The sequence below is a fragment of the Spermophilus citellus genome (assembly GCF_964194105.1).
Source record: "Spermophilus citellus genome assembly, chromosome: 15".
Taxonomy (NCBI): domain Eukaryota; kingdom Metazoa; phylum Chordata; class Mammalia; order Rodentia; family Sciuridae; genus Spermophilus; species Spermophilus citellus.
The window spans coordinates 85,373,230-85,388,572 of record NC_138195.1 but is presented as its reverse complement, the minus strand read 5'-3'; the positions used below and the strand labels follow the sequence as shown (position 1 = coordinate 85,388,572).

At 35.7% G+C, this 15,343-nt stretch overlaps 1 protein-coding gene across 1 annotated transcript in view; it reads left to right on the top strand.

Moving 5' to 3' along the window:
- The window catches only part of RAB11FIP2 (RAB11 family interacting protein 2), a 37,763-nt gene extending 24,334 nt beyond the window's left edge, over window positions 1-13,429 (top strand). The window contains exons 4-5 of the mRNA XM_081268872.1: window positions 3,871-3,916; window positions 9,097-13,429. Coding sequence (XP_081124998.1) covers window positions 3,871-3,916; window positions 9,097-9,327 — 277 coding nt within the window. The 3' untranslated portion in view covers window positions 9,328-13,429. The remainder of the gene's footprint in view (window positions 1-3,870; window positions 3,917-9,096) is intronic.
- Window positions 13,430-15,343: the final 1,914 nt, after the last annotated feature.

Below are 15,343 nucleotides of genomic sequence, written 5' to 3'. Positions count from 1 at the left end.
CTGACCTATATGTGGGAGATTGGTCCATAGCACAAATTGAAGAGCAATTTTAATTTCCCATCAACTTGCTTCTACTATCTTTACTCATTAATTTTAACTTTGAGATAAATTAATAAGTGTATAGAAGATATACCAGTAATTCTTAGAAATATAATATTTGAAAATTATTTCAAAGTTTAAAATTAGTTTATTTGGAAAAATTCTTGAAAATTTAAAAATATCATGAAATAAAACTATCAAGCTTTTGCCTAAAAACTTCTTCAGAATATTAAGCTTAGCACATTTTATTGGTTTAAAATTTTTTAAATTATTAGTTTGAAATATTTCTATCAGTTTAAAAGTTATTTTAAAATCTGTTGCCTCCAAACTTCTTCAGTTCTGACTTCTAAAATTAATTTCTTAAATTCTGGAGTTTCAGTTTATTTATACCTTTTTTTCCGCATGAGCACGTCGTAAGTTTATTTAGTACCTGATTAGAAACACCACTTTCTGGCCTGTCAGCAGCTCAGCTGAGCAGTCAGGCTGTATTATTCAATATCTTGTCTGACATGAGGACAGCAGTCCAAAGAGAAAGATATCACAAATTGGTGCCACACTTCGATAAATAGAGACATTTTATTTTCACCAAGCTAATTCAATCCAGTTCAGTTAACTCTTTTTTTCCCCCTTAAGGACAGATCAAAAAAGGCAGCCATGAGTGACAGAGTTCTTATGGGTTTGACATGTTAGTGTGTACAAAGCTGACCTGAGGGAGGGGCTTTGCCTTTGGATTTCAGACAATGCCCCGTTCAGGGCGGGCCCTCTCCCTGGCCTACTCTGTGCTCAGCTGGGGACCTCAGATCCCTAGCAGGCTCAGGTACAATGGGAAGGGGCTGGGGCTCAGGGCCCCAGATGCTCTTCCCCTCACAGTAGTGCCTTTTAAGTTTAATCATTCTTAAGAATTTTCAGACATTTTTAAGGAGGTCATTGAGTTTCATTTTAGTTCCATAAGTGAAAGCAATTGGATATTACATATTATTAATTTGGTGATTTTGGTAAACTCTTTGTTCTAAATGCCTCTGCCTTAAAATCCCTTATTACAACAAATGTAATGCCTGAGTTTCTATTTCTTAGTTCAGTGATTTCTTCCTGAGGCGCATATTTAAATTTATCATCATAACATTGTTCACTCTAGAGGATGCAGTGGGATGGCTTGTGCCACCAAACACGAGACACTTCAAACAATGTTTATGAGAGAAAGTTCACATTACCAAGAAATTGCCTCTTGCTCAGTGGCTCAGGTCTGAGAGCCTCCTCTTGGGCCTCAGAGTCCTCCAGGGCACTTTCCCCTGAAACTGCTCTTGCAGTGTCCTACTGTGACACACTGTCTAGCAGCCCTGGGCTGTGCCATATGTCTGCAGTGTCTTTCTTTCTAGCCTGCCAAACCTGTGCTTCATGGACTTTGAAATCCTGCCTGGCTTGATCAACTGCTATGAGAGTGCATGGCCTTAATGCCGTCTCTCTGCCTCTCGCTTGACCAAGCGCTTTCTCACAGTGAGGTTTATTGTCTGGTCAGTCCGTGTGGCCTCAGTGTCCAGGGCTTCTGCAGTGTAGCCAGCGCCCATGAAGATCTGTTTACAGAGAATGGAACTAGGACTGTGGTTACAAGGACAGATTTTAAAGCCAGACAGCTCCACCAGTTAAGACAACTCACAAGTTGTCTAACCCATTTTGCTCCCTTATTTTTAAAATGAACGTGTGGAAGAAATGATGATACGTACTGTATGACACTCTTAAGGGTCATGGAGATTAACTGAGTTGATTTTGATAAAGCGCTTAAAATATTGTCAGGCCCAGATTAAGTGCCATGTAATGTTTATTTACTAACTTATTGAACATGTTCTGTCTACTAGTTACTGTTTTTACATATTAAATCATTTAATCTTCACAGTAGTCTTGTGTGGTAGGTTCTTTTGCCATTCCCATTTTACTGAAGAAGGAACTCAGACAATTAAACTTAAATAATTTTGCATAAAGTCACATGGCAAGTACAGGGCAGAACCAGGATTTCAATTCACACCACTTGGCTTTGGGGGCCCCCCCAAACCATTTCTTTGCTCATGAGCACCTTGGTACACTGTCAGACCCGAGTGTAAATCACCTTGTCCTTGAGAGTATCACAGTCAGATGGAGAAGGACAGAACAGAATTGTGTTTCTTGACCCTTCAGAAAATGTGGAGAGAGAATGGGGCAAGGAGGAATTAGCCCCCTGGACTCTTCTGCTGACTAGCTGGGATTCAGAATTGGAGAGGGTGGAAGTCACAGGTGTCAGCAGCTGCTCCCATGGCCCTCTAGGCTAGGTGGACTTTTGAGGTTGTCTTTGGGGATTTTTCGATGTTTTCTTTTCAGTGACTCTTTTGTCAGGCGTTTGAGGCTTTGCTGGTACAGCAACACCAGTCCAGGACCATGCAGAACACCAAAAAACATGGTAAGCTATAGGAAACGAGAAAATGTGGCAGCCATCTAAGCCTGGAAATGAATGCACTCTGGATATTTAAATCACGGGTCTACTGAGTCATCCTGGGTTGCTGAAATACCACATTTATCCCAGGAGCTCTACCTAGTAAAGGTCAGCAACTAGTTCTTGGAAGCAGGCGCCACAGATCTTAGCCATAACAAATGAAATCTTGGCTATGGGGAAAATTCTCTTGATGTGTTGTGCACTCATGTATGCCTTGTGGATTTTGCAGTATGGGATATGTATCTGTTGGTAAAAATTATTTTCCAGACAGGAATCCATGTCTGTGATTTCTGTCACACAATCAGAAGTTCTAAAGTAAATTTCTTAAATCTTCAGAGGATTCCAGGTATTTTGCTGATAATATACAGATAATGGAAAAATACGTATCTTAACCATTGTCTTTTTTTTTTAATATGTGTGGAATGCAAAGGCTTCTAGTTCAGTAATGCTTTGTAGCAGATTCTAAGGCTAATACTCTTAAGTGCTGTGCAAAAATTCAATGTGTAGAGTACTGATGAAATATTTACTCATCAGATGGCTTTGAAGTTGAGCTTCTTTGGGGTTGTAGTCCCCTTCCTAATGGACATGTTTCAAAGATGAAAATGGTTAGAGCATTCAGCTATGATGTTTTCTTATTCTCTGTATGGAAGAAATCTGTTTTGTTTTTAGGTCCATTTCAGTTTTAAGTTTTGAAAGCTAGCTGCTTAGAAATCATATTAATGATAGAAATGATTCCTATACTCAGAACTCATTCTTATTGATAGGGTAATGTTTTGAAAGTTAAATTTTCTAGTATTTTATACAAAGAGTGCTTAATGCTTTTATTCTGCAATTTTTCTATTCTTAAGTTCAGATAATGCTAAAGTTAAAGGCTAAAGGTAAGTGTGTTTATATACATAAGAAGAGTAATATAAAAGCAAGTAAAATAAAATCACTATGCTTAAAGACGTGTGGAAATGACATATTTCAATGTGTGGTGTATGGTTCTTCGGTTTTGATAATAACTGAAGAGTTTACCTGCAGAGTGTAAAATCATAGATACTTGAAGAATGTTGAGTAAACACTGTCTTCTGCATCTTGGATTAAACTTGGATTAAACTTCACTAAGGACTTCAGAAGTTTTTATGGCATTGTTAGTTAAGAATTTTCTATTTTGGGGGCTGGGGTTGTAACTCAGTGGTAGAGTGCTTGCCTAGCATGTGTGAGGCACTGGGTTCGATTCTCAGCCCCACATAATAAAATACATAAAACAAAAATTGTGTCTACCTACAACTAAAAATACTTACAAAAAAAAAGTATTTTCTCTTTTTGTTTTCTCCATTAGGACCATGGTGCACTTCTAACATTTACATTTGTGTTTTATTACTTAGTTTTCACATGAATCCGACAAGCAATGAAGACCTCAGGAAAATCCCGGTAAGTTGCCGAGGGGTTAGAGAATTACCCGACACAAGCCCATCTCCTCTCTGGCACATGTTCTTAAAAATGCCTCTGTCTCTTTGAATATCTCAGCTGCCCAAGTACTGCAGATCAGGGTGGTAATTTTGGAAGAAAGAGAGAAAGTGAAATTCAGACTTGCCTTTTATATACTAGAGGGTGTGGCTTCTGTATATGATCAATTAAAGTTCCAGTGAACACTTATAATTAGAGCCAATTTAAAGTGCACAGATTTTGCTTACAGGCTGTTTTGAAATTAATATGAAAGCTGTATGTTAAAGTCAGCATCATAGTTATGAAATAAGAGCATGCGGCAAAGACGGATTTTTTGTTGTCGGGACAAGGATTGAAGAAAGAATATGCTGTTTGTTAACATTCAACAATAGGAAAAGCACTCGGGCAAGAGACCCAGTTAATCAGGAAGATATTTGAAGAAGCAGCAAATACTTTAGGACACTTATTTTCCTAGTCAGAACAAAACCAAATATATTAGCAGGGTTGGCAGTGATCAGAAGTCGGTTCACGTATTTTGCAGGGATTGTTCAGATATCTGAAGTTCATCCTGCTATTAGCTGAAGTCCAGGGTTGGATCTCACAATTCCATTGCATTTGTGGTCAATTCTATATCTGTTAAACCTAGAGAACACATTATTTTACAAAAATATGGGCAAATGTTCTGGGTAGAAAACTAAATTCTCACTGAATAACAGAAATAGAATTTTTATTTCAAGAGGCTGGTGGTTGCTGTTTCCACCATCTGTCCCTAATATGTGTGATCCAGATGTATAATATGAATGTTTTTAAGCAGTCACATATCATGATTTTTTTTAGATGTGATGTGCCTAAAAGAGGTTGAGGTGGGGTTAGAGTTTATTTTATGAGTTATTTTAAGTTCAGTTGTCTGTCTTTAAAGTTGTACAAATATTATAGAAACATGGGACTTCATATTGTTTGTGCTGTTTTATGTAAATGATTTGTAAGTTTTGATGTTTCATAAATACTCAAGTCTTTATAATATGGCAGTCTGGCAAGAAATGTCAGACTATATGAAGTCAGCCTTTGATCAGATAGTAAAATGAATTCTATCAGGCGGTTACTTAATCTCAAAATGCAACATCAAAAAATCGATTTAATGTGTAGCTATTGTTTATTAAGTAACTTTAATTACAATTTCTATGTGCTTGTAAATGTACTTTTCCAAATCTTGTAATTTATTGCTGTAAAAGCATCCTTAGAATTCTTTAAAGAAATAAAATGTGAAAATTGTTTTAGTTAAAGGATTTAAAGGTGATAAAAGAATCCTTGATGTGTGATTATTTTTCTCTGGATCCTAACTATTCTGACAGTGAAAGGATTACTAGGTGTTGTTAATTTACCGCAAGATACAATTAAGAGGAGAAAGCTCATCCTCAAACTGATGGTTATTGAGGAAAAGTATTTGAACAATTTTTATGTTGAGGATTATAAGATGTTTGAAATAATTTACATTAAGTTCTCCAGTAATAGCCATCCAGCAAGTTATTTTTTCCCCTTCTGGACATAGTATTTTGTAATTAAGTTTGTATGTCGTCTATGCTGGTGCCAACACCTGTCTGTGAAAGCGCGGTGTTTAAGCAGGAGCAGTAGCCAGTTGAAAGGGCAGTGTGAGCTCTTTAAGGCCTAATTAAGAACTGAAAGGGAGATGAAGGGACTAGGACAAAAGATGTGAAAGTAGCTGAGATGATATTCCCAGAGCAAAGTTCCTCATTAGAACAATAATGAGATGATGAGAGAATGCCAGGCCTTCATCTCCTCCCTCTCCTGTAGTTGCCTTGGATGTCAGTTACGCCCCACCAATATTTGGTTACCAGGACAACCTTTCTTTAAATCTCCAGTTATTTTGAGTCCTGATAATTTGCTTTTGTTTAAATTTAAATATTGTAAAAAATGTATATTTCCTGGTTTAAAAGGCTAGATTATGTGTAAAGCAAAAATAGATCACTAGTAATTCTCGGAGTCTCATGCACAACCCTGTTATTTAAAATTCCAATTAAAAAAGCTTCATGTAATAATTTTGTTATTCTCTAACCCAAACCCCATTTTCTTATATTTGCTTATGGACATTTTTTAGCAGTGGTGGAATAAGAATGAGAAAGGATTGATTGTGAAAGGAGAAGAGAAAAGAAAAATGTACATTAAATTTCAAAATAAGAAGACATCTTAAAAACACATGTGCTGGATAGAGCACTCAGGAAAAATACTGAGTACTTGGGAGTCCTGGTGTAGGTGCTGCATTTGGTCTTTGCCAGTTTGGAGAGTTCTCAATTTTTGAAGTTTTTCCATGACTAGTAGTAAATGTATCTTGAAAAAAGCAATCTTTATATTTGCCTGAGAGCTTTCCTCTTAATTTTTATTAACAGAAAATATTTTCATTTTCTATTGCTTGTGTTAGCTAATGTTAATCTTTATTATTTTCTTTGGTGTCATATCAATAAACTGAAGGATAAATGTATTCATTGAGTAGATCTGTCAATTTAAGAATCTTATGCCTAAAATTAGAAGTTTTACGTGGTTTCCACATATTGAATAAAATCTGGAACTAAGCCTGAAACTGTTTTTAATTATTTTATATTCTTTTCCAGAATATAGTTTATAGTACATGTGTTTCTAAGATGTTTTCCTGCCCAGAAACTTGATGCTGAAATTTGGGGTAAAATTTTCACATAAAAGGACAAAGGAAAAATTAGCCGAAAAAAAATAGAAATGTATTCCCAAGAAATCTTCCATGTGTTAGTATTAGGTCATTATGAGGGGGGGGAAATAAGACAAATAATATTTCTGTATATTCTCAATTATGGCTAAAAGTGTTGAGCAGTGTTCTGAGATAATAGATTATTTTGAGAGATTAAGTTGTTAGACTGATTTATATGATGGCATTAATTTAGACTACTTATGTCAAAATGACGAATTTTTAACATGTCTTTCTTCCTGAGCTTCTGATGAAATGTTAAAAAAATTTTTTAGCTACATTAAGAATTACTGATGTAGTACTAAATATAACAGTGCAAATGATTTTTTAGCTGTATATCATCACTTAATTAGTTTGGAGAAGTCAGTTCATGTATGTATAATTTCATTAAGATTAGAGATTCCAGCAGATGCTGCTGTTATGTTAAATTAAGAAAAAAACAAAGCAGTCAACCAATCACTCACATTCCATTTAGTTTAATTTCATTAACCCCTGCAATTCTCACCAAACTCCTTATTTTCAGTAAATGTTTTATTAGAATATTGAAGTCACATTAGATGGACTTCATTACTTTTTAAAATGCTGTTCAGAAAACTCACTCTGTAGGGCACAGAATTTTAGAGTTGAAAGGGACTGTGGAGATTCCTTCTTGGTCAGATTAGGAAAGTGACCCCCAGCTTGGTTCTGCCTAAGTGTATGCAGAGTTTCTACTTTGAGTAGAAACAGTAGCGAGTATTTAACAAACTTCCAAATCTACTCCTCTTTATGGTGTTCATTATTTATTTCTGTAGATAGCTGTTTAATATGATAAATTATTTTTAAGAATGTAATTAAGAAATGTATAATAAGATATATAACTCTACACTACTTATGACCAGTTAAATAAACTAGGAACTGTGTGGACTTATTTGATCTGAGAGAGAAAAGGGTAAAAATTCAGAGGACACTTAACTCTTCCTTCAGTAGTTTTAGATCAATATTTGAAATATTTTTAGGGACAGAGATAAATATTAACTAATATACTTGCATCTTTTCCCAGTTTCTAATGCCAAAATAAAATAACTTGTTTTAAATATAGTTTATAGAGTTTAAACTCCCTTTTCTTTGATACCCTCTCTGTTCCTTCTTGTTAAATCTTGTCAGTAGCCCTGGATTTACTTTCAGCTTCTCCAAACAATCTCACCCACTGTTGCCATTTTAATTTTCCTAGAACATAGCTTTTGACCACATAATTTCTCTGTTTAGAAATCTTGGTTTCTTATTTCCCTTAGCAAAGAGTCTAAAAATCGTTAATCATAGTTTTCAAGATGTTTGGTATAGTTGGGACCTACCATTTCAGCCTCCCTGCTCCCTATTCTGTATCTTATTTTCTAGCCCAGCTCCACTGATGGCCTCTTGTTGGCCACTGGCTTGGAACCTCATTCCCTAATGACCAAGCAGACCCCACTGCTGGAAATGCCCAGCATGCATTTCTGCATGCAGAGTTGCTGAAGTGCTTTTCTTGATTACTGTGAAATATTTTTTTGGGGGGGGGGTTTGCCATATATTAATATTGGAATTCTTTTTCTTAAAAATCAATTAAATCAGTACCCCTTTCTTTATTGTTTGGTTATACTTCTTTTGTTTGAAAATAATTTTTTATCAATAGAATAAGCTTATAAGCAATGAAACAGTAAAGAATACAGATACAGTAACCCTAAGTGTTAATATAGTTGTAATTGAAATAAGGTAAAGCAAAAAGGGAAATAAGGTAAATCAGATAGGTGTTGTGTGTAGAAAAGGAAACAAACCAGTAACTTAGGGGAGAAGAGGCCCAGCCAGCCTCTAAATTAAAACAAGTTATTCCCTTGCAGCTTTGCATAAGGATGCTCATTGATTTAATTCCAAGTGCTTCAACATGTCACAGCAAATTGGTGAAGCAGATTTGATATTACTGCTTCTTGTAGGCATCTTCCAACAAAAAGCCAAGGTGTAACATTAAACCACAGTTCAGTGGAAGCAATTCCATGAGGACTGATATCCAAGTGGTAGCTCTCAGTGGCTTCTTACGGTTCCTCTGAGTTAATATCTTGGATAGCTTTTGTTTTACCCTATTTTAGTTACAGCTACTAACTTAAATTCTAAATTACAGAATATTTCATCCTTTAATTTAGTCTTAAATTATATGGTCAGTCTCTTATATTAGGAAATTGTTCACAGTGTGAAAAAAGGGGTTTAGAACATAGAGTTATAATGCAGGCTTTGGTACATCTGCCTTAGTTCCTGCCTCAGAACTGGCTGGCCAGTCTGCAAACAGGCACGTTAGTTGTAGATGAGGATGGAAGAAACCTTCATCAGGGTTTGAAGAACCATAACTTAAAGTTCTAAATAATTCATAGGGTCTGTCCCTGATACTCTGCCTGCTAATGTGACAGTCTGTATTCTGTTCCAGGACAGCAATCCTTTTGATGCCACTGCAGGGTACCGCAGTCTGACCTACGAAGAGGTACTACAGGAGCTGGTGAAACACAAAGAACTCCTTCGGAGGAAAGACACCCACATCCGGGAACTTGAGGACTACATCGACAACCTCTTGGTCAGGGTAATGGAGGAAACGCCCAGTATTCTCAGAGTGCCATACGAACCATCCAGGAAAGCTGGCAAGTTTGCCAATAATTCATAAAGCCAAGTCTACTGCATTTATAATTGGAAAGAGAGAGGGGAAGAAGAAATAAAGAAAAAAAACCTGTTACTTGAAGAGGCCCCTCTGCCAGGTTTCATAGCCTACTCTCCTCCTCTAAGAAAAATGGCCGTACCTATTACTAGCAGGGACTATCAAGAGGGACCTTTGAAGTGAGCAAAATACTTTGAACCTTTGAGTGAAAATGGGCCAGATTCTCAATGAATAAGCAGTTCTGTAGGATTCACCTGGGTGCTGGTGCTGGCCCACTTATCTGACATAGGCCAAGAAATATCTTCATAAGCCCACGAGTTACTTCTCAGGAATAGATTTTTTTGCATTAAGCAGATGGAGACTGGTTGAATTCTCAGAAGTCAATTTGCAGATTTAGTTAGCTTCATGAATATAGCTCATTATAACACTACAAAAATCAGTTTAAATTTTATATACATACATGAATACATTTTCATGTATCTTTGTATATAAAATACATGCATATACCTCATATATACATGTGTTTTTAGTACATTGAAAAGCAACTGGTTGCCTCTAAGGTACGGATTCCAATTTCTGAGTTTGGAAATGGTACGTTCGCTGTATTGATGCAAGACAAATCGTCATTACTACCACTGCGGTCCCTCTAGAGAAGCTGCTTCAAATTGCTCTTGACTGTGAGCCTTGGCTTCAGAGTGAGCTGCTGTTTATGATCCCAGCATCACACTTTTGCTCTTTTTCCAAAAATTGTGATCCAAGTCCTTTTTTAAAGAATGACAAATTTTAGTACACATCATTAACTTCACAGCAGCATGAATTTCTTTGCTTTTTTACCTAACATGAGTTTTGTTTAAGGTTTAAGCAGAAGATAAGCTAATGCAATTTGTTTTGTTGAAATTCTGCATGCCTTTAAATCATTAGCAAAGAAAATATTACAAAGTTACATCTGAAAATAATGGGGAAAAATGTAGGTGCTCATCTGTGTCTGATAACCCAAAGCAATGGGCAGTTTCTAGGATTGAAAAATTAGGCTTGGTTTCAAGTTTCATCAATAACAGAACAGATGGTTGTCTTTGGGTCTTGAACCAAAAATAAGACTTATTTGGAGAGGAGTGAATTTTTAGAGCAGATTTTTACTAGCATGACGTTACATAGTACTCTATATCTACTCTCCAGTGATTGGTTTATCACAAAATTAGGGGTTCTTTTTTTTTTTTTTTAAAGTCCACTCCCTCAAAATGTTGATTCCTTCCATAGATTAGCTCTATTTATTTGTACAAAATTATGAAATTTAAGTGGGAAAAAACAGTGATCTAAGAATGTTGCTAATCTTCTGTTTAATTTTTCAGCTTTAAAAATCTAAAATACTATGAAAGTTTAGCTGTGTCATTCTGAATTTAAAATGTAAAGTTAATTTCCATATGGAGACTGATATATGAATGAATGAATTGCATTTTTTAATACTTATCTCTATTAAGACCTCATTGAAAGTTAAAGAAAAAGCAGACATAATAGTTTTATTTATCATAATATTTTGAATCAGAGAATACTTGGCCAAGCTTATATTCAAAAGCTAAAACCCCTTGTTGTCTGTATTTTCTGAGTTTCTTTAATTTTCCTATAAGAACATGCATTTTGGAATTGTGAAAATTTTTCCCAATACAAAAAAAATTAAATACTTTTCTAAAATTAAGAAATTAAGAAATATAGCTTTCATCAGTTTTCCCCTCTACTCATTATTAAAGCTCTATATTAAACCTCATAATCTAGAGTGGGATTTTATTTTCTCATTTGAGGTCTTGCTAATTATTATCTTTTAGCATGGTGCCATTTTAAAGTAACATTTATTAAATGTTACAAAACATTGCTCTTAGCAGGTTTTTCTGATAGTATTGTTGGGACTCTTTTAAGTTTTAAAAAAAAACTTAAAAATCCATGTGTTTTCAAAATTATGACAGATATCTATAGATTACTATGGTTTGCTATAGTCAAATTTGTTTTTTCTAGAATGAACTGAGATGTCTGTTTTGTATTGGAGGTATGTTTTCCATAAGTAAAACATTTAAAAGTATGGTTCAAGAAGAACTGTTATTTTTATGAGGAAATTATTTTTCAGGAGCAGTTCTTTCCCTCTATAAAAATTGTTAAGAGTAGACTTGTTGTCCATAAGTGATTGGCTGTAACTAGATCATTATTTTTATCTTTAAAATCTAACATGTGTTGTATTTAAAACTAAATCTACATTTACTACTGCCTGAAAATGTTCTGTTGCAATGTTTATGAATTTTCACTCATGACCAGAGTAAACTTACCATGTATTTTCATAATCAGACAATATAACAAACTAAAAACAAAAAGTAAAACCAGTTCCCAAGTAAATATGACAGTGTTTCCTGTGCTTGAGCAGAAGTATAAACAGTGTCGTTTTAATTTCTGGCATTCTAAGAAGAAAGGCCAAAAAGATCACTTTAATTTATTTTTCCAAAGTGTAACTCTAAGCATTCTAATGATATATTTTGTTAGTAGCTTAGAAATGGAAATTAAATACATGTTCACATTAAATAATGCACAGTACAATAGACTTATAAGCAGATCTTACCTCTGCTTTTATGCCTAAAAGTGCATGCTCTCTCAGAAACGCTTCCACCAACAGGAGGATTTTTTAATATTACAGAATTGATGTTATCTGGTCTATCTTATACTAACATACTTTTGTTATATAATTAAACTTTTCTGCTCTTATTTTAAAACCAGTATTGTTTTACCACCATTTTACCTCCCAGTTCTAAAAATCAGCTTTGAAAATATTGACCAAAACTTTCTACCACTTTAGGCGTCAAGTTTCACTTACTGAGTACCAGGGTTATTACTTAGAATTGTATATAAATCATTGTGTAACTCATTTATGAGCAGTGTTTAAGTATTGCTTTTTGCTGCTATCTTCTGTATTGCGCCTAGCCTCGCCTCCTCCCATGAGGGTAGTGTTATCCATAGATTATATATAACTACTTTCTCTTGCTTTTGGCAGTAAATCAAGATTTAGTTGTAATTTTCCAGCTGTGAAAATGTTGCCTTGTATTTAAAAGGGTTTCATGAATGGAAACCTGAGTGAAACTAAGCTCATTAGTGACAGACTTGCTTTCTTCACATCCTTCCTTCACCATCTCCCTTACCCCAGTTCCCCCTACCTACCACCCTTACTTATAAGGGTGCTTATTCTTTAACAAGGAAAATCTTAAAAAAAGGAAAACCAGACCTTGCTGTCTTTAATGTATCTACAGTAATTGTCACACTAGAGCTTTTATTTTCCTCTGTAGATTTTTAGAAAGCTTTCTACCTTGGATTTGTAAAGCAAGCTGAAAGTTTTTTGATGTTCATGGACTCATGTCTTTTAGATCTGGTAGGTGTCACCTGTGTGGGTGAGTGCAGCAGAAACCATGCCCATTCACCTCAGCTCTTGAAGGAGGACGGGAAGGATCACACTGCTGGCTCATGGAGGGAGGTGAGGGTCTGCCAGCACATGTTGAGAGCCCCGGTTTTCACAGATTGAGGACTTGAATAATCCAGATGCAGTTGTTGAAAGTATTTAATATGCAATAGGTAGCACCTTAACTAATCGATCTGCATATGAAGGAGTTTCTGGTGTATTTAATAAGAAGGGTAGAAGCTTTTCAAGAATTAAACTAGAGTTGACATTTTATTTTATTTATTTTCTGTTAAATAATCCACTGTTACAATGGAATTGATGCATTTGGGCCTATTAATCTCTGAAGCTTCCAGATGGTTTGTATTTTGAGGTACAAAAATATGCTGCAGATTTAGAAATGTATTTGGATGATATAAGCATTATTTATAACTGAAGAGTATTACACCTACCTTCTTAAGTAAATGCTCTAGTAACTTGTGTACATTTTTGCAGGTACAAACTCAGAAGTATGTAAATTGTATTATGCGGCAGTTGTAAAATTTATGTAATCTGATGCATGAATCAGAATTTTTATATATGATTGTTGATTTATTGTAGGTGATTAAAGTGTTTAAATGTAATTCATTTGTCAGAATTTCTTATTGTAGGTAAAACAGTGCTACCATGATACATTTGTACATAAGGTTTGTTGTTATTGTTTTTGTTGTTGTTTTGCAATACTGGGGATTGGATCCAGGGATGCTCTATCACCGAGCTACATTTCCAGCCCTTTTTATTTATTTTTTATTTTGAGACAGGGTGTCACTAAGTGGCTGAGGCAGGCCTCAAACTCATAATCCCCCTGCCTCAACCTCACGAGTAGCTGGGATTACAGTTGTGCAGTGCCACACCCAGCCTTCCTTGTCAGTTAATAAACACTTAGGATGCCCCTTGTTTGATGTATTGTTGCAAGTATTCTTTCAGACCTGTAGAATTGCTTCACTATGAAAATGACCCTGAAAAGTCACGCAGAAGAGTACTTTCTAAGTATGTTGGGATGAACATTCTTCAATAGATGTGAATACTCTCTACATATATGACATAGGGATGGTGCTTACAATTTGGTAGAAAATGATGTTTGAGTATTTATAGGTAGGCTCAGGTCTATGCCAAGTGCTTTCTGTTTCTGTGTTTTCATTTTTTTCCCTCAAGCGGCCCTGTTAGTTAAGTCACATACAAAGATTTGGAGGAAAGTTAAATGAAAAAAACAAAACAAAAAAACTATGGTACTCAAGAAAGAGTAGAGTGGGGTTGGCACACCCTATGGTTTCTCACCACTTATTCTCCAGAGTTCAACAGGTGATCACACGTCCAGTCCCCTTAAAATACTAATCCAAGTGCCCACCTGTCCATCTGAGATGCCATCAGAGGGCATCATGGGTCTAATGTGTGAATGTGTATCCAAGTACAGTGTAGACGGAAGTGTGTGAGTAAACTGTATTGTCCTAGAGGATGAGGTGTATCCGTGGTCATTTCAGATCTAAGTCATATACATTTGGAACAGGGATATCTCCACAGGTTGGAATGCCTTCCTGCTCTCTTAATTGCTCTCAACTTCCATAACCTGCAGTGAATCTCCTCTACATTGTTCCTCTTTCTATCCACCCCCTAGCGTATGCATTTCTTTCTCCATCTGCTGAGACAAAGATATTTGGAGCAACCTGGGAATAGAATGCTATTATTCTCTTAAAGGTAGCTATTTTTCATCTAGGTTTTATTTTAATGCCTGCCTCAGAAATGTTTATTTAACTATACACAACTTCATGATTTTATGGTTATCCAGTAAGTATTTATAAAGTGAGATTCTTATATACCTATAATTACATCAACTAAAAGTGCTTTATTTTTTCCTTAAACTACTTGCACTCTGAAACTCGATTTTGAAACGTTCAATGTTTTCATCATTAGTTGCCCGTACTAACTAAGAAGTTAAGATTTGTGCTGGGAGGAAGACATCAAGTTCCTTTGTCAGGAGGTTTCAATTCTGATGTGTTGTGGTGAACCGAGAAGTCTGGTTTATTATTGATGTGAGTACTGAAGTTTGTAAAATTTTTTTTAAATAAATTAGAACAGGACTGTTACTTACCATTAACTCGCCTTCTGTTATACTCTGGTGAGTGACAGGAAAGTGGAATCAGAGACAGCAGGTCACAGCAAACATGAGCACTTGTGCTGCCACCCTTGGTGTGGGGATTACAGACTCCAACAGGAGAGCCAGGTTGGGGAACTGAGAGAGGGCAGCTCAGGTGTAAAGAACAGGGACCACAGGACAGTGGCAATCCAGAGCTAGTTGTACCCACTCACAGGGAGCAACAGCTGTTCCGCTCCTGCTCGTATTGCCATTTGGAAATGAACGCAAGGCCAGGGTTGCTTAACCTGATCTTCTTAGAGAAACTGAAAACAGTACAGTTTTTTTGCGTGAAATATGACTACAAATATTGGCAGAAAATTCATTTAAAAACAAAACAAAATCTTAGAGCTACTAGTTTGCAGTCTCTTCCTTAGTATTGCTGATGTACCATTAGACATCATCTTCACGATCATTGTCACTATCCTGAG